This window comes from Oncorhynchus masou, chromosome 11, assembly GCF_036934945.1.
Source record: "Oncorhynchus masou masou isolate Uvic2021 chromosome 11, UVic_Omas_1.1, whole genome shotgun sequence".
In the NCBI taxonomy this organism is placed as follows: Eukaryota; Metazoa; Chordata; class Actinopteri; order Salmoniformes; family Salmonidae; genus Oncorhynchus; species Oncorhynchus masou.
In genome coordinates, this window is record NC_088222.1 from 46318916 (window position 1) to 46343922 (window position 25007).

The 25007-nt window shown below is 42.2% G+C and overlaps 1 protein-coding gene across 4 annotated transcripts in view; it reads left to right on the top strand.

The window, feature by feature from the left end:
• Positions 1–25007, top strand: part of LOC135548744 (calcium/calmodulin-dependent protein kinase kinase 1-like) — a 137691-nt gene that overhangs the window by 71926 nt on the left and 40758 nt on the right. For all 4 annotated transcript variants that reach the window (XM_064978636.1, XM_064978638.1, XM_064978639.1 and 1 more), the window contains 8 exons: positions 526–662; positions 9007–9043; positions 11580–11601; positions 17267–17355; positions 20409–20608; positions 22206–22259; positions 22639–22712; positions 23630–23717. In XM_064978636.1, coding sequence (XP_064834708.1) covers positions 526–662; positions 9007–9043; positions 11580–11601; positions 17267–17355; positions 20409–20608; positions 22206–22259; positions 22639–22712; positions 23630–23717 — 701 coding nt within the window. The remainder of the gene's footprint in view (positions 1–525; positions 663–9006; positions 9044–11579; positions 11602–17266; positions 17356–20408; positions 20609–22205; positions 22260–22638; positions 22713–23629; positions 23718–25007) is intronic.

The window sequence follows — 25007 nt, forward strand, 5'->3', positions numbered from 1 at the left end:
AACAAGCAAATCTTTGGTTCTGAAGAACAGATTAGATGTTTATGAAACAAGATTTGGTGCAATGCCATAGGCCTATGTTAGTGATCTGATTGAATAAGCAAAAATATTCATATGAAATACAAATGGTAGGCTATATGAAGCCTATTAAAATATGAATAAAAAAATCCCATTCAGTTTCACACTCGCTGTTCTACGTAAGCTACACTAGTCTGTCTCGTGAATGTCCCTCAAAATCATTCCCTTGTCCCCACAATTGGGTATTTTAAATGTGGTCACACTAATCTTAAGCAGTAGCATGTACCCAGATATGAGTGATTTTAAGTATAATTATTGACTTGTGTCTCATATATGCTTTGTGAGACTGTTAACAGGGACTTTGTTGTGGAGGGTGTTGATTAGGATGCTTTCAAGTCAATTGCCTTTCTTAGTTGCACCTGAAGAGATTAATAAAATTGTATTGAATTTAATGGAATTGTCAGTTAACGTGAGGTTGGTGTTTTGTGTGGCTGTTGTGATTCCCTGCAGGTCGCCCCCCTCCTAGAGGACCCAAGGTGGCGGTCCAAGGAGAGCAGCCCAAAGTCCTAGGCCCCCTGGAGAGGGTCTACCAGGAGATTGCCATACTCAGGAAGCTGGACCATCTCAACATAGTCAAACTGGTGGAGGTGAGGATATAGCCTACCCAGCTAGCACATAACGTTCTGAGAACCATATGTTTTTTAAAGCTTGGTGAGAGCGTGGTTGTCCCATCCTTATTTTTACAACCTTCCCACAACTTTCAGGGAATGGTGCAATAAAATTGCTTGGCTTTGGAACATTCTCAGCACATTTAAGGAACTTGACCAAAAAAACGTTATTTTATTGGTATTTCTTTACTTTAACAGAAGTTTCTTCAAACATGTTTACATTTAATACCATTTTGGGTAATGTTCTAGAGACGTTCTTCAACTGGTTTGACAATGGAGTGTTCTCAAATAGTTGAGAGAATGTTAAGAAAACAACGTTCTTCTATGAGAATTTCAGTACTTCTGCATAACATTTCCTAAAGGTTTTAAAAATATATACAGCTGAAGTCGGAAGTTTACATACACCTTAGCCAAATACATTTAAACTCAGCTTTTCGTTTTACGTCAGTTAGAATCACCACTTTATTTTAAGAATGTGAAATAATAGTAGACAATAATAGTAGAGAGAATGATTCATTTCAGCTTTTACTTCTTTCATCACATTCCCAGTGGGTCAGAAGTTTACATACACTCAATTAGTATTTAGTAGCATTGCCTTTAAATTGTTTAACTTCGGTAAAACGCTTCAGGTAGCCTCCCACAAGCTTCCCACAATAAGTTGGGTGAATTTTAGCCCATTCCTCCTGACAGAGCTGGTGTAACTGAGTCAGGTTTGTAGGCCTCCTTGCTCGCACACGCATTTTCAGTTCTGCCCACACATTTTCTATTGGATTGAGGTCAGGACGTTGTGATGGCCACTCCAATACCTTGACTTTGTTGTCCTTAAGCCATTTTACCACAACTTTGGAAGTATGCTTGGGGTCATTGTCCATTTAGAAGACCCATTTGCGACCAAGCTTTAACTTCTGGAGATGTTTGTTACAGGAATTAAATTGCTCTATGTTTTAATACCCAATTAAAATTAAACACTCTGTCAATTCATAAGGATTTGTAAGACCCTTATTCTATAATAATGGACAGAGCCCAGTCTTAAAGTCAACCAGCAGAGTTTATTCACGAGAGTACTGAATATGATACAGTTTACCACAGGTTATAAACTGAAAATGACGTCATTAGTTTCAGCACCAACCCGTGCCATCTCCGTTCGAGTACAAAGGCTGTATCTCAAGCCTTCCCACATCCGTCTCCCTACCAATTTAATATAATTTACGAGCCAAAGTCTTCTCGTGTAGATAAGCATTCTAGCCAGTCTGAAGATGTCGTTCATTCATTCCTACCAAGGAACAGACAGTCATTGTTCTAACTCTTGATGACATTCACACACATTATATTCAGTACTGGGATCAAGAAAGAAAACTCATACATATACAGCAACATAATAGTATTCTGATTAGTACATATACAGTAACATGATTGTATTCTGATTAGTCAGTCCTGATTGAAATGTATACATAATTAGTCATCATTGATAAAAATTCCCTTAACAATGTTGCTTCAATATATCCACATAATGTTCCCCCCTCATGATGCCATCTATTTTGTGTACCAGTCCTTCCTGCAGCAAAGCACCCCTACAACATGATGATGCCACACCGTGCTTCACGGTTGGAATGGTGTTCTTCTGCTTGCAAGCCTTCCCCTTTTTCCTCCAAACATAATACTGGTCATTATAGCCAAACAGTTCTATTTTTGTTTCATCAGACCAGAGGACATTTCTCCAAAAAGTATGATCCTTGTCCCCATGTGCAGCTGCCTACCGTAGTCTGACTTTTTTTATGGCAGTTTTGGAGCAGTGGCTTCTTCATTGCTGAGCGACCTTTCAGGTTATGTCGATATAGGACTTGTTTTACTGTGGATATAGATACTTTTGTATCTGTCTCCACCAGCATCTTCACAAGGTCCTTTGCTGTTCTGTTCTGGGATTTGACTTGCACTTTTTGCACCAAAGTACTTTAATCTCTAGGAGACAGAACACGTCTGCTTCCTGAGCGGAATGACGGCTGCGTGGTCCCATTGTGTTTATCCTTGCCTACTATTGTTTGTACAGATGAACGTGGAACCTGTGGAGGTTACAATGGTTTTTCTGAGGGCTGATATCTTTTGATTTTCCTATGATGTCAAGCAAAGAGGCACTGAGTTTGAAGGTAGGCCTTGAATACATCCACAGGTACTCCTCTAATTGACTCAGGAGCTTCTAAAACCATGACATAATTTTTGGGAATTTTCCAAGCTGTTTACAGGCACAGTCAACTTAGTGTATGTAAACTTCTGACCCACTGGAATTGTGATAAGTGAAATAATCTGTCTGTAAACAATTTGGGGAAAAATGACTTGTGTCATGAACATAGTAGATGTCCAAACCGACTTGCCAAAACTATAGTTTGTTAACAAGAAATTTGTGGAGTGGTTGAAAAATGAGTTTTAATGACTCCAACCTAAGTGTATGTAAACTTCTGACTTCAACTGTACATTCCGTTGTCATTATCAACAAAATTATCTGTTTATCTTCTATCTTTTTAACCGTTTGACGTGTACGAACAAAAGGGTGTGATCATTCTACAGTTGTCCCTTGTAACATATGCTCAAACAGGTGTGATGAGAACACTTATTTAGAACGTGCTGTCACGATAGATTACAACAGTCAGCGTTTGAGCTGGCCACATTGTTTTGTTACAGAAACATTTTGCACAAACAGTCTTTACAAGATTTTGTCCTCAATATGAGCAGTTTATTTTTGGATGCAATGTTCAGACATTCACAGAAGTAGCAACAGCATAACACAATTCTCATCCAAACCGGAAAATGTAGGCTACATTAGTTGTAGTGCTAACTGAGGAAAGTTACCTAACACAAGCGGTGTTAGGTCTCGACTGACAGAAACCATATATGAATGATCTAATAGCAATTACTGTTTACAATTTGTCACATCACGAGTGACCTCACCAGTGATCAAAATAATTGAGTAAAAATCTAAAGTAACCCGAAGATGGGTAGTTTGTGCACGCCGCCATGTTTGTTTTTTCATGTCAACCAAAGATAAGAGGTTGCAAGATGAGTTGGGTCTGTTTGCAGTATGCATATTGAAGGGGTTGTGTTGTCTATCATCATTTAATGCCATCATTCGCTTCTGGAAGTTTACTCAAAAGACGAGTGAACCATCCCTTCACCTCGTTTTGTTATAACGTCTTTGTTCTGACATTTACGTGACAACCAGAATGTTTTGTATGATGTCAACAAACATGGCACCACACAAAGCTAGGACTTAGCTTAGCATTAGCTCATCATAATCAGTACAACCTTCATATGTGTCCATTACAATCTATGCAAGTATCGGAAGGCATAATTTGTCCCCAGTACTTTAAAAAATATATATATATTTCACCTTTATTTAACCAGGTAGGCAAGTTGAGAACAAGTTCTCATTTACAATTGCGACCTGGCCAAGATAAAGCAAAGCAGTGCGACACATACAACGACACAGAGTTACACATGGAGTAAAACAAACATACAGTCAATAATACAGTATAAGCAAGTCTATATACAATGTGAGCAAATGAGGTGAGATAAGGGAGGTAAAGGCAAAAAAAAAAGGCCATGGTGGCAAAGTAAATACAATATAGCAAGTAAAACACTGGAATGGTAGATTTGCAGTGGAAGAATGTGCAAAGTAGAAATAAAAATAATGGGGTGCAAAGGAGCAAAATAAATAAATAAATACAGGTGGGCTATGTACAGGTGCAGTAATCTGTGAGCTGCTCTTACAGTTGGTGCTTAAAGCTAGTGAGGGGGATAAGTGTTTCCAGTTTCAGAGATTTTTGTAGTTCGTTCCAGTCATTGGCAGCAGAGAACTAGAGGAAGAGTCGGCCAAAGAAAGAATTGGTTTTGGGGGTGACCAGAGAGATATTCCTGCTGGAGTGCGTGCTACAGGTGGGTGATGCTATGGTGACCAGCGAGCTGAGATAAGGGGGGACTTTACCTAGCAGGGTCTTGTAGATGACATGGAGCCAGTGGGTTTGGCGACGAGTATGAAGTGAGGGCCAGCCAACGAGAGTGTACAGGTCGCAATGGTGGGTAGTATATGGGGCTTTGGTGACTAAACGGATTGCACTGTGATAGACTGCATCCAATTTGTTGAGTAGGGTATTGGAGGCAATTTTGTAAATGACATTGCCGAAGTCGAGGATTGGTAGGATGGTCAATTTTACAAGGGTATGTTTGGCAGCATGAGTGAAGGATGATTTGTTGCGAAATAGGAAGCCAATTCTAGATTTAACTTTGGATTGGAGATGTTTGATGTGGATCTGGAAGGAGGGTTTACAGTCTAACCAGACACCTAGGTATTTGTAGTTGTCCACGTATTCTAAGTCAGAGCCGTCCAGAGTAGTGATGTTGGACATACGGGCAGGTGCAGGCAGTGATCGGTTGAAGAGCATGCATTTACTTTTAGTTTTACTTTAGTTTTACTTGAAAATGTGAATAAAACAGTAAATACATTATGCTCTATACATACAGGTACATACGGTGTGTAACAGTAGATACATTTAATAATGGCGCCGGAGGGGATGGTTGCCGTTTTACGAGTTCCTAACCAACTGTGCTATTTTGTTTGTTTTTTGCATTGTTTGTAACAAATTTTATACATAATGTTGCTGCTACCGTCTCTTATGACCGAAAAGAGCTTCTGGACTACAGAACAGTGATTACTCACCTCGAACTGGACAAAGATTTTTTCTTTAATGAGTCGAACGCAAAGGATATGCTGTTTTGTCAAGACAAGGCCCAAATTCCTGTCATCAGCATGAAGAAAAGACTGAGAAAAAGGGGGAGGAGGGCAGGGTGCCTTGTAAGAATTTGCTGACGAATAGATAAAGCTTTGCACACTTTTTGCGCTTAGTGGGACTATTATTTGTTTTTCAACAGGACAATGACCCAACACACCTCCAGGCTGTGAAGGGCTATTTGACCAAGATGGAGAGGGATTGAGCGCTGCATCAGATGACCTGGCCTCCACAATCACCAGACCTCAACCCAATTGAGATGGTTTGGGATGAGTTGGACCACAGAGTGAAGGAAAAGCAGCGAACAAGTGCTCAGCTTATGTGGGAACTCCTTCATGACTGTTGGAAAAGCAGAGATAGGTGTGGCTAAAGCTTACGAGGGTGTGAACGATGCTGAATCAGTTTAGGCAAATAAGAGCTCTACAGTAGGTACCAAAACATTCAAAGGCCATTTTTCTCAAAAGTGAGTATACAAGTTGATCAATTTTCAAAGCAGATTTACTTTCCCATTGTTTCTCAATTGTAGTGTATGAGAAACCATTTTTTAATCGCTGAGTCTCTACTTTTATCCAATGTAAAAAAAACAATTTAAAATGTTGCTATATAAGACCAATTTGAGCGGGTCAGTCACACATTTTATTTACCTTCAAATAACCTATATTTTCCATTCTCAGATTGCCCAAAAAACATCCCAGGACAAATTTCACAGAACCAGAGTAAAACGTTCTCAGAACATCCCAGAAAACTAAAATGTACACAGCTTTGTACGAGATCTTCACTTTTTTGGCAATTTCGCACATAGAATGGCCTTCATTTCTCAGAACATTAATATACTGATGAGATTCAGAAGATCTTTTTTTTCTGGCCATTTTGAGCCTGTAATCGAACATACAAATGCTGATGCTCCAGATACTCAATGAGTCCAAAGAAGGCCAGTTTTATTGCTTATTTAATCAGGACAACAGTTTTCAGCTGTGCCAACATAATTGGAAAAGGATTTTCTAATGATCAATTAGCCTTTTAAAATGATGAACTTGGATTAGCTAACACAACGTGCTATTGGAACACAGGGGTGATGGTTGCTGATAATGGGCCTCTGTAAGCCTATGTAGATATTCCATAAAAAATCTTCAGTTTCCTGCTGCAATAGCCATTTACAACATTAACAATGTCTACACTGTATTTCTGATCAATTTGATGTTATTTTAATAGACAAAAAAATTGCTTTTCTTTCAAAAACAAGGACATTTCTAAGTGACCCCAAACTTTTGAACGGTAGTGTATGTTCCCAGAACAGGCAACATTTTCACTTCTCTTCTCACAATGTTGAAAAAACATTTAGTTTTACCAGTCATTCTATTTATGGCTTCATTCCCACAACAATGTGAAACCAGAAACAGACACACAATTTCCAAGGAACCAAATGTGCTAGCTGGGAAGGAGTGTACTTTATATGGGATAGGGTGCCATTTGGGATGCAACCAAGTTCTGCGTTGCTTACCATAGTGGCTTATGTAAAGGAGATGGGAATAGATGGGAGAGGCACTGATTTAGAGATGATAGACAGACAAGCACCGCACTGACCCTCTCTCAAGTGACACCATAAGAGTGCTCTTCAATCACAGGCAGATGGCGGGGGCTCCCAGCCGTAATTGGGTGCCTCATCAGAGCAGGATGGAGAGCTGGGTGGGTGGAGGGCTAGGTGTTGGTGGATAGAGCGCTCGGGGAGGGCTGGGGCTGGAGTCAGTGGGTGGCAGCATGCCAGGCCCGCCAGTCATAATGAGTTTACAGTGAAAGGAGGGCAGGGTGGAGGAACTGGGGATGGGATGGAGTCAGTGGGTGGCCATGGGTACCTCTGGGGCTCCCAGCAGCACTGTGCCAGTCATTCGTAATGAGTTTACAGTGAAATTGCAGCTCCTCTTAGCTTAGTATTTCAACTCTACAGCCCCATCCCAGAGCAGCCAGCCGCCCTCCTTTCCCAGGGCCGGATTAAGAAACCAAAATGCGTGGCTAATCTGACAATGACAAACTGAGATCAATCTGGTCTTGAATTCAAACAAACCCTTGCATTATGTGGCTGAGCAATGAGGAGAAACTGAAATGTTTTTTTGTTCATTGTGTATTTCCATTTGCGGAATATTTAGATAAAGCAAGGAATAAAAGTAAAAGGGCTACCTATAATTAAATTATGAAAATAATTAGCTTCCATGTGGTAAATGGCACGTGTGTATATATTGTGTATATGCTTGTGTCCCACATGAATCTTCTCATTGTGCTTGACTGGGTTCAAATGCCTTCTGGTTCATTTTTATGTATTTATTTATCTGTATATCTTATGTATGTATATATGTACAGTACCAGTCAAAAGTTTGGTCACACCTACTCATTCAAGGGTTTTTCTTTATTTTCACTATTTTCTACATTGTAGAATAATAGCGAAGACATCAGAACTATGAAATCCACATATGGAATCATGTGGTAACCAAAAAAAAGTGTTAAACAGATCAAAATATATTTTATATTTGAGATTCTTCAAAGTAGCCGCCCTTTGCCCTGATGACAGCTTTGCACACTCTTGGCATTCTCTCAACCAACTTCATGAGGTAGTCACCTGGTATGCATTTCAATTAACATGTGTGCCGCCTTAAAAGTTCATTTGTGGAATTTCTTTCCTTCTTAATGCGTTTGAGCCAGTTGTGTTGTGACAAGGTAGGTGTGGTATACAGAAAAGCCTTATTTGGTAAAAGACCAAGTCCATATTATGGCAAGAGCAGCTCAAATAAGCAAAGATAAATTACCAAATAGGGTTATCTTCTGTACACCAACCCTACCTGGTCACAACACAACTGATTGGCTCAAACGCATTAAGAAAGAAAGAAATTCCTAACATTTCAGACCAGAAAAGTCCTAGCCCATGTCAGCTAATATTTTTTAGCTAGATGTTTTTATTCATTGATTTTGCTATCACATGAACAGGAAATTAGCTTTAAAACTGCTAAATGTTGTTTCCATCCCATGGCAAAAAAAAATGAAATTGCAGGAAATTAGCTTTAAAATGGTGCGGGGTGTCCCCAAGATGTAAGGGGGGCCCTAGTTGAAACAGTTTGGCAAACACTGTTCTACTGTACTGAGCCTGGGTTGGGTCTAGGATGGGACCATATTAATAGTGCTTTGTTAATTAATTTTATAGCCAATATTGGATTCTAGACCAGTAAAATGTTCTTATTATGCTCAGAACCTTTCTCTCCATTTCAAATATTACTGTTTCTGCTAGACGAAAATGTAAAACATAACATGGCAATTTAATTTGTCACCGATGGTTAGTACAATGATAGAGTACATGTTAGATATTAATATCCCCCTCGTTTTGGCCTCAGTTCGAACTGGCATCGAACATACTCTTAAGAAAGTTGCTTTAAAGGCCAATGAATACTTGTTACGCTGCATTATTCAGTGTAATGCTAATGCCATGTCCTTATTCTATAGGGTCTGTTGTGTATTCTATTATATGAGGTATTCATGATGATGTGTTATCATTGTTGCAGGTGTTGGATGATCCTGCAGAGGACAACCTCCACATGGGTATGTACCTCACCAGACTGCTCTCTCCCGCTCTCTTGATGTGCACTTAATCTCCCATTGACATTAATGAATGATTTATGTGAGAGTCCAAGTTGAGCGTGCTTATCTCAAACTCTAAATCGGCCTGTTGCTGCCCTTAGCAGTTGGCATAGCTGACTCCATATGAAAATGCTAAACTAGAGGACAGCTCATTAATGAAGCCCTTACCACAAACTCTTAGAAAAAAGGTTTCTTCATTTGTCCCCAGAGGAGAACCCTTTTTGGTTTCAATTGGAACCCTTTAGCGGTGAAAGTGGTGAAAGGGTTTCACGTAGAACATTGTATTAGTAAAAGTGCTCCACTTGGAACCCCCTGTAAATATTTTCAGAGTGTTCTCCTATGGGGTCAATTGAAAAACCCTTTATGGTCAGAGGAAGAACATTCTTTACTACGAGTGAACCACAACTCCACAGGGTACATAGACTATGGCTGGATTCATTCGATCAGTACTAGTAGGGAAAGGGGGATAACTAGTCAGTTGTACAACTGAATCCATTCAACTGAAATGTGCTTACCGCATTTAACCCATCCCCTCTGAATCAGAGAGGTCGGGGGGCTGCCTTAATCGGCTGACGAGGAACAGTGGGTTAACTGTCTTGCTCAGGGGCAGAATTACAGATTTTTAACTTGTCAGCTCTGGGATTCGATTCAGCAACCTTTCGGTTACTGGCCCAATGTAGTAGGCATGGCAGTAGAAAGAAAGGCGGAATTAGGCATCAAACCACGTAATCTACTGTAGCTAAGCATGGCCATTGGCTAATGAAATTATTTAGCTCATTTTAGGCCTCAGTGAAAAGTTGTTGTAACTTGGTGTTTGTGTCAGTCTTCAACCCATTGTGCCGAGTTCTAGAATATACTACAGTCTCTTTGACAGACATGTATGTACTGTACAGTGCATTCGAAAAGTATTCAGACCACTTTACTTTATCCACATTTTGTTATGTTACAGCCTTATTCTAAAATGGGTTAAATAGTTTTTTCCCTGTAAAGGAAAAACAGCTTTTTTTTTTTTTACATTTTTGCAAATTATTATTTAAAAAAAACATTTACATAAGTATTCATACCCTTTACTCAGTACTTTGTTGAAACACCTTTGGCAGTGATTACAGCATTGAGTCTCCTTGGGTATGATGCTACAAGCTTGGCACACCTGTATTTGGGAAGTTTCTCCCATTCTTCTCTGCTGATCCTCTCAAGCTCTGTCAGGGTGGATGGGGAGCGTCGCTGCAAAGCTATAGTCAGGTCATTAAAGTCCGGGCTCTGGCTGGGCCACTCAAAGACATTCAGTGACTCGTCCCGAAGCCACTCCTGCATTCTCTTGGCTGTGTGCTTAGGGTAAGTGTCCAGTTGGTAGGTGAACCTTCGCCCCAGTCTGAGGTCCTGAGCGCTCCGAGCAGGTTTTCATCATGGATCTCTCTGGACTTTGCTCCGTTCATCTTTCCCTCACTCTGGACTGGTCTTCCAGTACCTGCCACTGAAAAAATCCCCACAGCATGATGCTGCCACCACCATGCTTCACCGTAGGGATGGTGCCAGGTTTCCTCCAGACGTGAAGCTTGGCATTTAGGCCAAATAGTTCAATCTTGGTTTCATCAGACCAGAGAATCTTGTTTCTCATGGTCTGAGAGTCCATTAGGTGCCTTTTAGCAAACTCCAAGCGGGCTGTCATGCCTTTTACTGAGGAGTGGCTTCCGTCTGACAATTCTACCATGAAGTTGGAGTTGGTTGTCCTTATGGAAGGTTTTCCCATCTCCACTCTGGAGCTCTGTCGGAGTGACCATCGGGTTCCATTCTCCACCTATTGCTCAGTTTGGTCGGGCGGCCAGCTCTTGGCAGAGCCTTGGTGGTTCCAAACTTCTTCCATTTAAGGAATGATGGAGGCCACTGTGTTCCTGGGGACCTTCAATGCTGCAGAAATGTTTTGGTACCCTTCCCCAGATCTGTGCCCCGACACAATCCTGTCTCGGAGCTCTACGGACAATTCCTTCGACCTCATGACTTGGTTTTTGCTCTGACATGCAATGTCAACTGTAGGTGTGTGCCTTTCCAAATCATGTCCAATCAATTGAATTTAACACAGGTGCACTCCAATCAAGTTCTAGAAACATCTCAAGGATGATCAATGGAAACAGGATGCACCTGAGCTCAAGTTCGAGTGTAGCATTTCGCTAAACTCGCATTAACATCTGCTAACCATGTGTATGTGACCAGTAAAATTTGATTTGATTTGAGTCTCATAACAAAGGGTCTGAATACTTATGTAAATAGGTATTTCTGCATTTTTATTTTTAATACATTTGCAAAAATGTCTAAAACCTGTTTTTATCTTTGTCATTATGGGGTATTGTATGTAGATTGATGAGATGTTTTTATTTATTTAATCAATTTTAGAATAAAGCTGTACCTAACAAAATGTGGGAAAGGGGAAGTGGTCTGAATACTTTCTGAATGCACCGTATGTAGACTGATGTGTTTCTCTTCTCTCCCTCTCCTACAGTGTTTGATTTGATGCCAAAGGGGTGAGTAGCACTTTTTCCAATGATAATTAAAGCCTGGTCCCCACCCCCATCCTGGTCTCATAGACTAGACATGAACATGTACAGGTAAATTCAGGATACTTAAATTAGTATGATATGTTTGGTATGGTTACAAAAGACATATGGTTACTTAATGCAAAAACAAAACTAGAGTGGATGGTCGGGGTGAATGGTTGGGGCATATAATGCGAACATCTAGCAACCTGTAACGGATCTCTTCCTCCTCTTCTGAGGAGGAGTAGCGAGAAGGATCGGAGGACCAATTTGCAGCGTGGTAAGTGTTCATGATGTAATATTTAATGAATCAAACTGAACACTGAAATACAAAAAAACAATAAAGTAAACGAACGAAAACCGAAACAGTCCTGTCTGGCGACATACACAAAGACTGAAGATAAACACCCACGAAACACAGATGAAAAAGGCTACCTAAGTATGATTCTCAATCAGAGACAACTAACGACACCTGCCACTGATTGAGAACCATACTAGGCCGAACACAGAAAGCAACATAGAAAAACAAACAGACTGCCCACCCCAACTCACGCCCTGACCATACTAAAACAAAGACAAAACAAAGTAACTAAGGTCAGAATGTGACACAACCCAAAGGTTGCGAGTTTGAATCTCATTATGGACAACTTATGCTTTACCTAAATTGCAACTTTTCAACTACTTACTACTTTTTAGCTACATAGCATGTTAGCTAACCCTTTCCCTAACCTTAAATGTAACCGTTTTAGCTAACCCTTAACCCTTTAACCTAACTCCTAAACTTATCCCAAATCTTAACACCAACCCCCTAGCCTCGCTAACGTTAGCCAGCTAGCAAACATTAGCAACCTAGCCACCTAGCAAAATTTGTAACATATCATAATTTTAGCAAATTCTGAACATATTGTACATTTTGCTAATTCGTAACATATTGTACGTTTTGCGAATTCATAACATATAATATGAATTGTAATTCGTAACATCTCATACCAAATGGGACTCCCACCACAAATTAATACATTCCATATGAAATGTAATATATGACATTCTCGCACAGCCGCGAGCTGCCTACTGACACTAACCTACCAGATTAGCGAAATGTCTTCTATGCATGCTTCGAAGCAAGTAACACTGATGCATTCATAAGAGCACCAGCTGTTCCGGATGACTGTGTGATTATGCTGTCCATAGCTGATGTGAGCAAGACCTTTAAACAGGTCAACATTCTTAAGGCCGCAGGGCCAGACGGATTACCAGAACGTTACTCCAAGCATGCTCTGACCAACTTGCAAGTGTCTTCACTGACATTTTCAACCTGTCCCTGACTGAATCTGTAATACCAACATGTTTCAAGCAGACCAGCATTGTTCCTGTGCCCAAGAACAAGAAGGTAACCTGCCTAAATGACTACCGACCCATAGCACTCACGTCTGTAGCCATGAAGTGCATCAACACCATTATCCCAGAAATCCTAGACCCACTCCAATTTGCATACTGCCCCAACAGATCCACAGATGACGCAATCTCTATTGCATTCCACAGTTTGCAGATGACACAACAGTGGTAGGCCTGATCACCGACAAAGATGAGACAGCCTATAGGGAGGTCAGAGACCTGGCAGTGTGGTAACAACCTCTCCCTCATCGTGATCAAGACAAAGGAAATGATTGTGGACTACAGGAAAAGGAGGGCTGAGCACGCACCCATTTTCATTGACAGGACTGAAGTGGAGCAGGTTGAGAGCTTCAAGATCCTTGGTGTCCACATCACCAACAAACTATCATGGTCCAAACACACCAAGACAGTCATGATGAGGGCACCACAACAACTATTCCCCCTCAAGAGACTGAAAAGATTTGGCATGGGTCCTAAGATCCTCAAAAAGTTATACAGCTGCTACATCGAGAGCATCCTGACGGGTTGCATCACTGCCTGGTATGGCAACGGCTCTGCATCCATCCGTAAGGCGCTACAGAGGGTAGTGCGCACGGCCCAGTACATCGCTGGGGCCAAGCTTCCTGCCATCCAGGACCTCTATACCAGGCAGTGTCAGAGGAAGGCCCTAAAGATTGTCAAAGTCTCCAGCCACCCTAGTCATAGATTGTTCTCTCTGCTACCACATGGCAAGCGATACCGGAGCACCAAGTCTAGGTCCAAAAAGCTTCTTAACAGCTTCTATCCCCAAGCCATAAGACTTCTGAACAGCTAATCAAATGGCTTCCCGACAATTTGCATTGAACCCCCCCCCCCTGCATTTTTACACTACTACTCTCTGTTTATTATCTATACATAGTCACTTTACCTACCTACATGTACATATTACCTTAATTACCCTGACCAACCTGTGCCCCCCGCACATTGACTCTGTACCAGTACCCCCTGTATATAGCCTTGTTACTGTTATTTTATTTTTATTTTTGTTTTTTTCTTATGTTTTTTTCTTTACTTAAAAGTAAAGATACATTCACAGAAAATGGCTCTGGTAAAAGCGATAGTCACACAGTAAAATAATACTTGAGGAGAAGTATTTGGTTTTAAATATACTTAATTACATAAACTTAAATATAAGTTAATGTAATTGCTAAAATATACTTCAGTATCAAATGTATAAAATTTTCCTGTCCTGCTAAGCATTCAGAATGAAACCCAAAAGTACTTTTGATTTACATACAGAATAATATGAAATGCTCTGAGACCAGGTTGCCTTCCCCTCATCCTCTCTTCGGTGTTCTCCGTCATTACTCGAAGCTGATGTAGTGTTTGCTCTCTCTCTCTCTCTCTCTCTCTCTGACTCGCTCTCTGACTCTCTCTCTCTCTCTCTCTCTCTCTCTCTCTCTCTCTCTTTCTCTCTCATGTAGCACCAGGGTCTCTCTCATGTCGCACCAGGGTCTCTCTCTCTCTCTCTCTCATGTCGCACCAGGGTCTCTCTCTCTCTCTCATGTAGCACCAGGGTTTTTCTACACTTTCTGCCCCACTGGTTGGGCTCTGTTGGTTAACCCTTTCATGTCCAGTTAACCTCTTGAAACTCCCCATCCCGGATCCGGGATTGTGACTAAGCCTCAGGCTCATTAGCATAACGCAACGTTAACGATTTCTGAAAATCGCAAATAAAATTAAAATAATGCGTTTGCTCTCAAGCTTAGCCTTTTCTTAACAACACTGTCATCTCAGATTTTCAAAATATGCTTTTGAACCATAGAAATTGACTAATTTGTGTAAAAGTATGCAAAGCTAGCATAGCATTTTGTGTAGCATGCAACATTTTCACAAAAGCCAGATAACCAAATAAATAAAATCATTTACCTTTGAAGAGCTTCTGATGTTTTCAATGAGGAGACTCCCAGCCACATACCAAATGCGCAGTGTTTCCTGAAAGCGTCTGTGTGTAGGAGAAATCGTTCCGTTTTCTACATTGCGCCTGGCTACTGAAACGAACCGAAAATGCAGTCACCTACAACGTGAAACTTTTTCCGGATTAACTACATAATATCGACCGAAACATGGCAAACGTTGTTTGGAATCAATCCTCAAGGTGTTTTTTCACATATCTCTTCATTGACATGCAGTTCTTGGAAGCTTGCTTCTCTCTCTCTGCCCCATGGAAAAATACTGGCAGGTGACTTTTGCGCACCAATTTCGGCGCAGGACACCGGGCGGACACGTGGTAAATGTGGTCTCTTATGGTCAATCTTCCAACGATCTGCCTACAAATACGTCACAATGCTGCAGACACCTTGGGGAAACGACAGAAAGGGCAGACTCATTCCTCTTGCGTTCACAGCCATATAAGGAGATCATGAAAGACAGAGCCTCAAAAATCCTTGTCATTTCCTGGATGCCAAGTCATCTTGGTTTTGCCTGAAGCTCACGTTCTAGGGCACGCACAGAGAAGATATTTGTATTTCTGGACACGTCAGAGTGTTTTCTTTCGAACAGTAGCAATTATATGCATAGTCGAGCATCTTTTTGTGACAAAATATCTTGTTTAAAACGGGAACGTTTTTCTTCCAAAAATGAAATAGCGCCACCATAAGTGTAAGAGGTTAATAATTATACATCCCTTCCTGTAGAAAAATTGACCCAACGACATTTTGGAACCATAGACGCTTTGGACACAAAAGACGCAAATGTAATATTAATATCAGCTATACTCTACGAAAGTCCCTCCTACTCCCTGGATTATGTCTCATATTGTTTTTGAATGAGATTCAAGAGTATTATCATCAAATTCATTCAAATGCTGTCATTTAAGATGAACAGTATGTTTCAAAAGTAAAACCTTATTTGAATCCCATTCAAAAACAGTATGGGACATGATCCAGGAAGTAGGCGGGACTTTAACAGCACATTATCAGCTATTAGTAATACTATTCCCCTGTTTCTATCACAAAGAAGCCAATTTGAGGTGAAGCTAACGGCTTTATGACATTATGAAGAAAACAGAAGAAATAGAGGTTGTCGCATGAGGGGGTTATTTCTGAAAGAATAAGGAGAGAGAGAGGAGAGGAGTGAGGTCAAGAGAGAAGTGATTATTTGATCTCCAGTGTAGGTACTGACCTTCCATTGCCAGACAGAGAACCGAAAAAAGTAGAAAGGTAAGGTGAGCGAAGGGGGGAGAGGGAGGGAGTGAGAGAGAGAGTGAGAATAGATCATTTACTTTTTCTCACAGTCTGCATATTAGTAATGGTCTATTTCTACCTGGAGAGGAGATGGAAACGCAGTTTCCCTTTAACTTCAATTCCATTACTCCTTCCATCTATACACACTCAGGATATAGCTATTTAGTTGGAGTAATGAAATGGAGGACTTCAGACACATTTGAGTGTTGTAGCTAGCTGTCTGTCGAATAGCTGATTAGTGATTTGGTGGTTAAATCAAATCAAACTTTATTTGTCACATGCTCCGAATAAAACAGGTGTATACCGTACTGTGAAATGCTTACTTACAAGCCCTTAACTAGCAGTGCAGTTCATGAAGAGTTAAGAAAATATTGACCAAATAAACTAAAGTATAAAGTAATAATAAGTAACACAATAAAATGACAACAACGAGGCTACATACAGCGGGTACTGGTACCGAGTCTATGTGCGGGGGTACAGTTTAGTCGAGGTAATTTGTACATGTAGCTAGGGGTAAAGTGACTGAGCATAGATAATTAACACTGAGTAACAGACTGTAGCTATGTCTCTAGTCTCTACCATTTTCTGTACAGCATGGACAGATTGGTCATGTTCCATTTAAGCCCTGAATTAAATGAAGTCTTGTCTATGTGAGCAGGAGACATTGAGCTGTTACCGGTGGTGCTGTTTTGGTCCTTGATTTGACATGCCATTATTAGATGTTGGGTGCCAGTGACGTGGGAGGTTGTGTGGTTGTCTTGTGTAACATTATTGTTTGTACAATCTGCTCCAGAGTGTGCTTGGGTTTGGATCTATATATACAGGCTGTATTCAAGTGCCATATGGAATGGAACTAAAGTAGCTGAACCGGTATCCTTCCAGCGGTTAATGACAAAAATATCTCACTTTGTCTCCCTGTCTCTCTATCTGTCTGTCTGTCTCTCTATCTGTCTCTATCCCTCTCTCTCTCTCTGTCTTTTTCTCTTGCTAACTCTCTCTGTGTATTTGTGTGTTGATTCCTGATGCGGTCCCAGTCCAGTGATGGAGGTCCCCACAGACAGCCCCTTCACTGAGGAGCAAACACGCCTCTACTTCAGAGACATTGTCCTGGGCATTGAGTACTGTGAGTACCAGCATCATACTCCTCCCTCTCCTCTTCCTCCTCTCTTCCTCCCTTACTGCTCCTCCACCCCTCCTTGCCTCTACTTGAAAGAGATCGTCCTCGATATCCTGGGCATGGAGCACTGTAAGGACCCACATACAGTGCCTTGCGAAAGTATTCGGCCCCCTTGAACTTTGCGACCTTTTGCCACATTTCAGGCTTCAAACATAAAGATATAAAACTGTATTTTTTTGTGAAGAATCAACAACAAGTGGGACACAATCATGAAGTGGAACGACATTTATTGGATATTTCAAACTTTTTTAACAAATCAAAAACTGAAAAATTGGGCGTGCAAAATTATTCAGCCCCCTTAAGTTAATACTTTGTAGCGCCACCTTTTGCTGCGATTACAGCTGTAAGTCGCTTGGGGTATGTCTCTATCAGTTTTGCACATCGAGAGACTGAAATTTTGGTGGTTCACCTTCCAGCAGGACAATGACCCTAAGCATACTGCTAAAGCAACACTCGTGTGGTTTAAGGGGAAACATTTAAATGTCTTGGAATGGCCTAGTCAAAGCCCAGACCTCAATCCAAATGAGAATCTGTGGTATGACTTAAAGATTGCTGTACACCAGCGGAAGCCATCCAACTTGAAGGAGCTGGAGCAGTTTTTTTTATTTAATTTTTTTATTTATTTCACCTTTATTTAACCAGGTAGGCTAGTTGAGAACAAGTTCTCATTTGCAACTGCGACCTGGCCAAGATAAAGCATAGCAGTATGAACAGACAACAACACAGAGTTACACATGGAGTAAACAATTAACAAGTCAATAACACAGTAGAAAAAAAGAAAAAAAGAGTCTATATACATTGTGTGCAAAAGGCATGAGGAGGTAGGCGAATAATTACAATTTTGCAGATTAACACTGGAGTGATAAATGATCAGATGGTCATGTACAGGTAGAGATATTGGTGTGCAAAAGAGCAGAAAAGTAAATAAATATAAACAGTATGGGGAAGAGGTAGGTCAAATTGGGTGGGCTATTTACCGATAGACTATGTACAGCTGCAGCGATCGGTTAGCTGCTTGTCTTGAAGAATGGGCAAAAATCCCAGTGGCTAGATGTGCCAAGCTTATAGAGACATACCCCAAGAGACATGCAGCTGCAAAAGGTGACTCTACAAAGTATCGACTTTGGCGGGGTGAATAGTTATGTACACTCCAGTTTTCTGTTTTTTTGTCTTTCTTGTTTGTTTAACAATATCAAATAGTTTGCCTCTTCAAAGTGGTAGACGTGTTGTGTAAATCAAATGATACAACCCCCCCCCCAATTTTTTTTTATCTGATTCATTTTAATTTCAGGTTGTAACAGAATAGGAAAATTGCCAAGGGGGGTGAATACTTTAGCATGCCACTGTATCTAAATACGTATCGAATCATCTTGAAAGGGAAAGATGCAAATCCCTAGGTAGGTAGGTGTTAAATGTGTTGGGCCAGTAACCCAAAGGTCACTGGTTTGAATCCATGAGCCAACTATGTAAAACATCTGTCGATGTGCCTGAGAGTAAGGCACTTAAACCTAATTGCTCTTGTAAGTTGCTCTTGATAAGAGCATCTGCCAAATAACTAAAATGTATAATGAGTAAGATGTCTTCCTATTTGCCTGGTATTAGAAGTAGAGGAGCTCCTGTCTCCTGATTCTGCCTCTTCGACCCTACTCTGCTCCCGTTCTGCATCTTATGACTTGCACTTTCTTCCCAGCCGGCTCAGCCCTCCTCTCCTGCCCTACCTTCCTGACCTTTTTCTCTTTCCAGATGAAATCCTGCAACTAGTGAAGTCCGGCCGCCCAACAACCTGCCCACTCGACCCCAACCCCATCTTTCTCCAGACCATCTCTGGAGACCTTCTCACATTCCTCATCAACTCATCCCTGACCACTGGCTGCGTCTCCTCTCACTTCAAAATAGCCAGAGTCATCATTCCCCTCCTCAAGAAACCAACACTCAACCCATCTGACGTCAAAAAATGACAGACTGGTATCCCATCTTTCTTTTCCTTCCAAAATACTTGAGCATCCTGTCTTGGACCAACTCTCTCGCTATCTCTCTCAGAACAATCTTCTTGACCGTAACCAGCTTCAAGACAGGGGTCACTCAACCGAGACTTTGCACCTCTGTATCCCGGAGGCTCTCCACACTGCCAATTCTGACTCTCTCCTCAGTTCTCATCCTCCTAGATCTATCCGCTGCCTTCGACACCATGAACCATCAAATCCTGCTCTACACCCCCTCAGGGCTGGGCGTCTCAGGCTCTATACACTCTTGGATTGCATCCTACCTGGCAGACCAGTCCTACCAGGTGATGTGGGGGATGATCTCTGTCTGCACCACGTACTCTCACTACTGGTGTCCCCCAGGGCTCGGTTGTAGGCCCTCTCCTCTTCTCTCTATACACCAAGTCACTCAGCTCCGGCATATCCTCACACGGTTTCTTCTATCGTTGCTATGCGGTGTTCAACCTTCCCAAGTTCTCCCATGTCACCCCGCACACTCCACGGGGTCCAGTTGAAGCTCGCATCCACTACAAGACCATAGTACTTGCCTACGGAGCAGCAAGAGGAACTGCCCCTCCCTACCTTCAGGCTATACTCAAACCCTACACCCCAACCCGAGTACTCCGTTCTGCCACCTCTGGTCTCTTGGCAGCTCCCGCTCAGGCCATTCAAAGCTCTTTTCTGTCCTGGCACCCCAATGATGGAACCAGCTTCACTCTGAAGCTAGGACAGCAGAGTCCCTGTCCATCTTCAAAAAAACATCTGAAACCCTACCTACCTCTTCAAAGAGTACTTCATGAAAGGCAAAAAATACTGCCTTTCGTGAAGTAACACTCACACTTTCCCCCCCCTTACTAGCATTGCCCTGCAATTTTCTGACCACAGAAAATGCTGGATCTTTGCCAAATCATAATGGTCAGGTGCAGGGCCATGCATTACGAAGTTCTACAAGGTGCTATTTTGTTAGAATACCCTGTAAAATGCCTATATCTCGTTCTCTCTCTCCATTCTCCTCAGTGCACTACCAGAAGATTGTCCACCGGGACATCAAGCCTGCTAACGTGCTGCTGGGGGATGACGGCCATGTGAAGATTGCTGACTTTGGGGTCAGTAACCAGTTTGAGGGCAACGATGCCCTGCTCTCCTCTACGGCTGGGACTCCTGCTTTCATGGCCCCAGAGACTCTGTCAGATATCCACCAGAGCTTCAGTGGAAAAGTATGGTCAATGTGTGTGTGTGTGTGTGTGTGTGTGTGTGTGTGTGTGTGTGTGTGTGTGTGTGTGTGTGTGTGTGTGTGTGTGTGTGCTTTCTCGTTGCAGTACAATATTTTTGCTAACATGGGGAATGTATATTTCCCAGGCTGTTTATATAGAGCTGTGGATGTTCAAGGGTTGGCAGCATCGGTTGCAGTAGATGTGGGCCTGTAGCCAGCCGAGCCGTGGAACAAGCTGAGGAACAGGAGGAAGAGGAATAAAAACTATGAAATTAAAATGAGCCGCCGCCAGTCAAAGTGGAGCAGAGAGGAGAGTGGTGGGAGGGGAGGATAGGAGAAGAGAGGGGAGGAGAGCATTTGTGGGGCCAATGATGCCAGGAGGAAGCCTACCTCTCTCCCTCCTTCTCTCTCTCTCTTTCCGTGTCCCTCCCTGCATACTTTAGCAACAAGCGTCAGGCAGCGAGACAAGAGAAGAGGAAAGGAGGAGAGGAGAGCAGAGTAGAGTCCATCACTAGGCAGCACAACACACATCAGCATCTTTGTGCTGCTCTGACTGACAGCTCATCTCTTTGGGCTTCTATTTAATCAGCTCACCCGCTTTATAGAAGATAACTAATTCATTTTCAGGCCTTTTTCTGGATAATCCCCAAATGGCCGTTTGATTTGATGGGTTTGGTCACGGACAGGAAGACCCTGCCTGCAACTGAGAACTTGGAACAGAAAATTGCACGACAGGCAAAACTGTCAGCAGAGTATGAATTGTGTAGGAGACAAGTGCTCTAGGCCACTAGCCTTCCTTCTGTCTCTCTTCAGGGAACATGTGCTGTACAAGTGCCACTCCTGTTCTGATTTGTCAAGTAGTCCCCGAGCCTTGTTCGAGAGCAAACACTGTATCATTGACGTCTGCTAATTCTATACTCAGCAGTAAAACACAATCTAAATTATTTTATTTCAGTGGACGATGTTTAAAAGCACACAAAACAAAAGCCACTCTCTGTTGCTCTGAAATTACAGTAGCCTGTCTGTATCTGTATAGAAGAGATTGGCTGTGCAGTGCTCTAATGGGCCATGTGAAAGAAGATAGAGTGGCTGGGGTCAGAGGGCAGGGTTTATCAATCATAGTGCCAGCCGGGCTAGCCAGTAAGCAAGCCAAGCAGGCAGAGAGTGAGAGTGTCCTGGTCAGTCAGTGTGCTGCACATTGGAACCCAGCTGTTAGATCGAGGACAGAGAGAGAGAGAGGGAGGGGGTGAAGAGAGAGAGAGCAGGGCAGGAATGAGACTGATGGATGGCTGCAGGCTGAGGCTCGATTGGCTCTCTGATTCTGTTTCCTATCTGATTGCCCTGCAAAGGTCCCTAGAGATACACTCGTTGGGCTGATAGTGGACTTGGAAAGTGGTATGAGCAGTGTGTCTGTGTGTGTGCATTTGTGTGTGCTTGAGTGCTTGTCTATCTGTCTGTATCTGCCTGTCTGTGTCTTTTTATGTCTGTCTGTCAGTCTGTATGTCTGTCTGTGTAATCTTATTCTGAGTCTATGAGTCTGCGTTTCTCTATGTGTTCACTGGTACAGCTCCTCTTACCGTTTGACTGCTATTGTTTTTCAGGCATTGGATGTATGGGCCATGGGAGTGACTGTCTACTGCTTTGTGTTTGGGAAGGTAAGCAAGCCAGCTGATTTCTGCGTCCATTTTCTCTTCTTTTCACTACTTCCCAGCCTGCCACCAACAATGATTTCTTTCAGTGATGTTCTATGGGAGAAGTGGTGGAAGAGGCTTTTTCCCTATGTATAGATAGTGATGAGTCTCTGCTAGCACAGCTGGCCCCTCTGTATATAACTTCTCACAGACGTCTAATGGAACAGTGGAACATTTAGCATTTCATTTTAGTGCAGTCTGGTGCACATCATATTTATGCTCTCCTAGGAATACAGATTTGTTTTGCCCCAAGATATTCTTAGAATTTTAATTCTAACTTATAACGCTGACTTTTTTACCTCTCCTCGTCTGTCCTCTCCTCTTTTCACTTTTCAACTTGCAGTGTCCGTTCATTGATGAATACATCCTGGTTCTACACAATAAGATCAGGACTAAATGTGTGGAGTTCCCAGAGTCGTAAGTCTCTCTTTTTCTCTCTCTTTCCCATTACTCCATCACCCCTCCGTCCTCTTTATTAAATGAGACAGACTTGATGTTCCAGACATCCCAGAGTTGAAACCGATGCTGCCAACTTAGCTGTTGCTCAGAGGAGTCACTCTCACACAAGCACACACACCCTTCAAAAGTATGGTGATGTTCCTAGTGTTCTGTCAACTTGACTGTGATTAAAAAAAAAAGAATCCTCTGAAGCCAAACCGGAGTGTCAGTAGTGGTTACCTGCAGACTGTAACACTCACTCGCAATATCCTCTCTCCTCTTCTCTCCTTCTCTCTCATTCACTCTATCCTCTTATCTGCTTCACTCTCTGAAAAAACACCCAATGCCAGACAAAAAGTAACCTGGAGGCAAATTCTCATTCTCTGTGTCAGGTATAGGCGAGAAAGAAATAAGAAGAGTGAGATAAAAACAGACGGGAGAGGGAGACAGAGAGAGGAACACAGCGAAACAGAGAGAGCGAGAGTGTCAGCTGGAGTATGTGTGGGGAAGACATGTAATCTTGTCATCCCCAGCCTAATGAAATAGTCTCCCTGTCTGTGTAGGACATGTAATCTTGTCATCCCCAGCTTAATGAAATAGTCTTTGTGCATGCGTGCGTGCGTCTGGTGTGGACCCTTAGCTGTTCTGTGTGGGAAGATAGCATGCTGCTCCCTAGTCCTCCTAACACAACAACATCATATTACATAACGGGCTCATCTCAATGCAAACACCTCACTGCCTGGGTTAGCTTAGCTACCACCACAGTCATTATTTAAGACGGATACTGTTGGAGGATTTTTACCTCTGTTCATTGTTTACTCGATCAATTACTGCTGTTAACAGACCCCCCCCCCCTGATCGCTGAGTATCTGACCTCTGTGTCTGTGTTCTTGTAGGCCAGAGATCAGTGAGGAGTTGAAGACTCTTATCCTGAAAATGTTGGACAAAAACCCTGACACCAGGATCACCATACCTGAGATCAAGGTGAGGGGAGGAGGAACCAGTCCAGGGCTCCACCGTCATCCCCCTTACTTAGACAAATGGTACTGTAGGAGGTTACTTGCATAAGGTAGTTTCAATGGGACTCATTAACAGGCAGTGCTGAATGGGTCATGAGCATGACTGAACGTGTTCTCCCAGTAGATTGCCAGATCAACAGCTGTCCTTAGTGTTTAAGATCACACACAAGTGCAAGTAAGCGAAGTCCCAAAACTAAAGGTGAAGGCTGAATCCTCTCTCCCTACGAGTTCTAACTTGTAATCTGATCTGTTGTCAACGGATCATCTCTCTCCAGGGGCTATGTGTGGGTGTGAGTATGGCCTCCAGGTCCTCCATCTCCTCATCAGAAAAGAGCCACTGCTCGTCAGAGTTCCCATGTTGCCTCATCTGTGAAGGCGCCACGGCCTCTTCCTGTTCTTCAGCAGTGTCCTCAGAGTCAGACCAGGCCTTTATTTTCTGTACCACTGGGTGCATGCGGGCCTCTCGCTCTCAATGTCGGCCCTCCGCATCAGCTCCCTATATTTTAGAAGGCTTGAAGCTGGCAGAAGTACTCATAAAAGGACTGGATGTTGTGCTGGAGCATAGACATAAATGTGGATATGTACAGTTGAAGTCGAAATTTTACATACGCTTAGGTTGGAGTCATTAAAACTATTTTTTTCAACCACTCCACAAATTTCTTGTTAACAAACTATAAGTCGGCAAGTCGGTTAGGACATTTTTCCAACAATTGTTTATAGACAGATTATTTCACTTATAATTCACTGTAATCACAATTCCAGTGGGTCAGAAATTGACATAGACTAAGTTGACTGATTTTAAAGAGGTTGGAAAATTCCAGAAAATGATGTCATGGCTTTAGAAGCTTCTGATAGACTAATTGACATCATTCGAGTCAATTGGAGGTGTACCTGTGGATGCATTTCAAGGCCTACCTTCAAACTCAGTACATCTTTCCTTGACATCATGGTAAAATCAAAAGAAATCAGCCAATACCACAGAAAAAACATTGTAGACCTCCACAAGTCTGGTTCATCTTTGGGAGCAATTTCCAAATGCCTGAAGGTACCACGTTCATCTGTACAAACAATAGTATGCAAGTATAAACACCACGGGACCACGCAGCCAACATACCGCTCAGGAAGGAGACGCGTTCTGTCTCCTAGAGATGAACGTACTTTGGTGTGAAAAGTGCAAATCAATCCCAGAACAACAGCAAAAGACCTTGTGAAGATGCTGGATGAAACAGGTACAAAAGTATCTATATCCACAGTA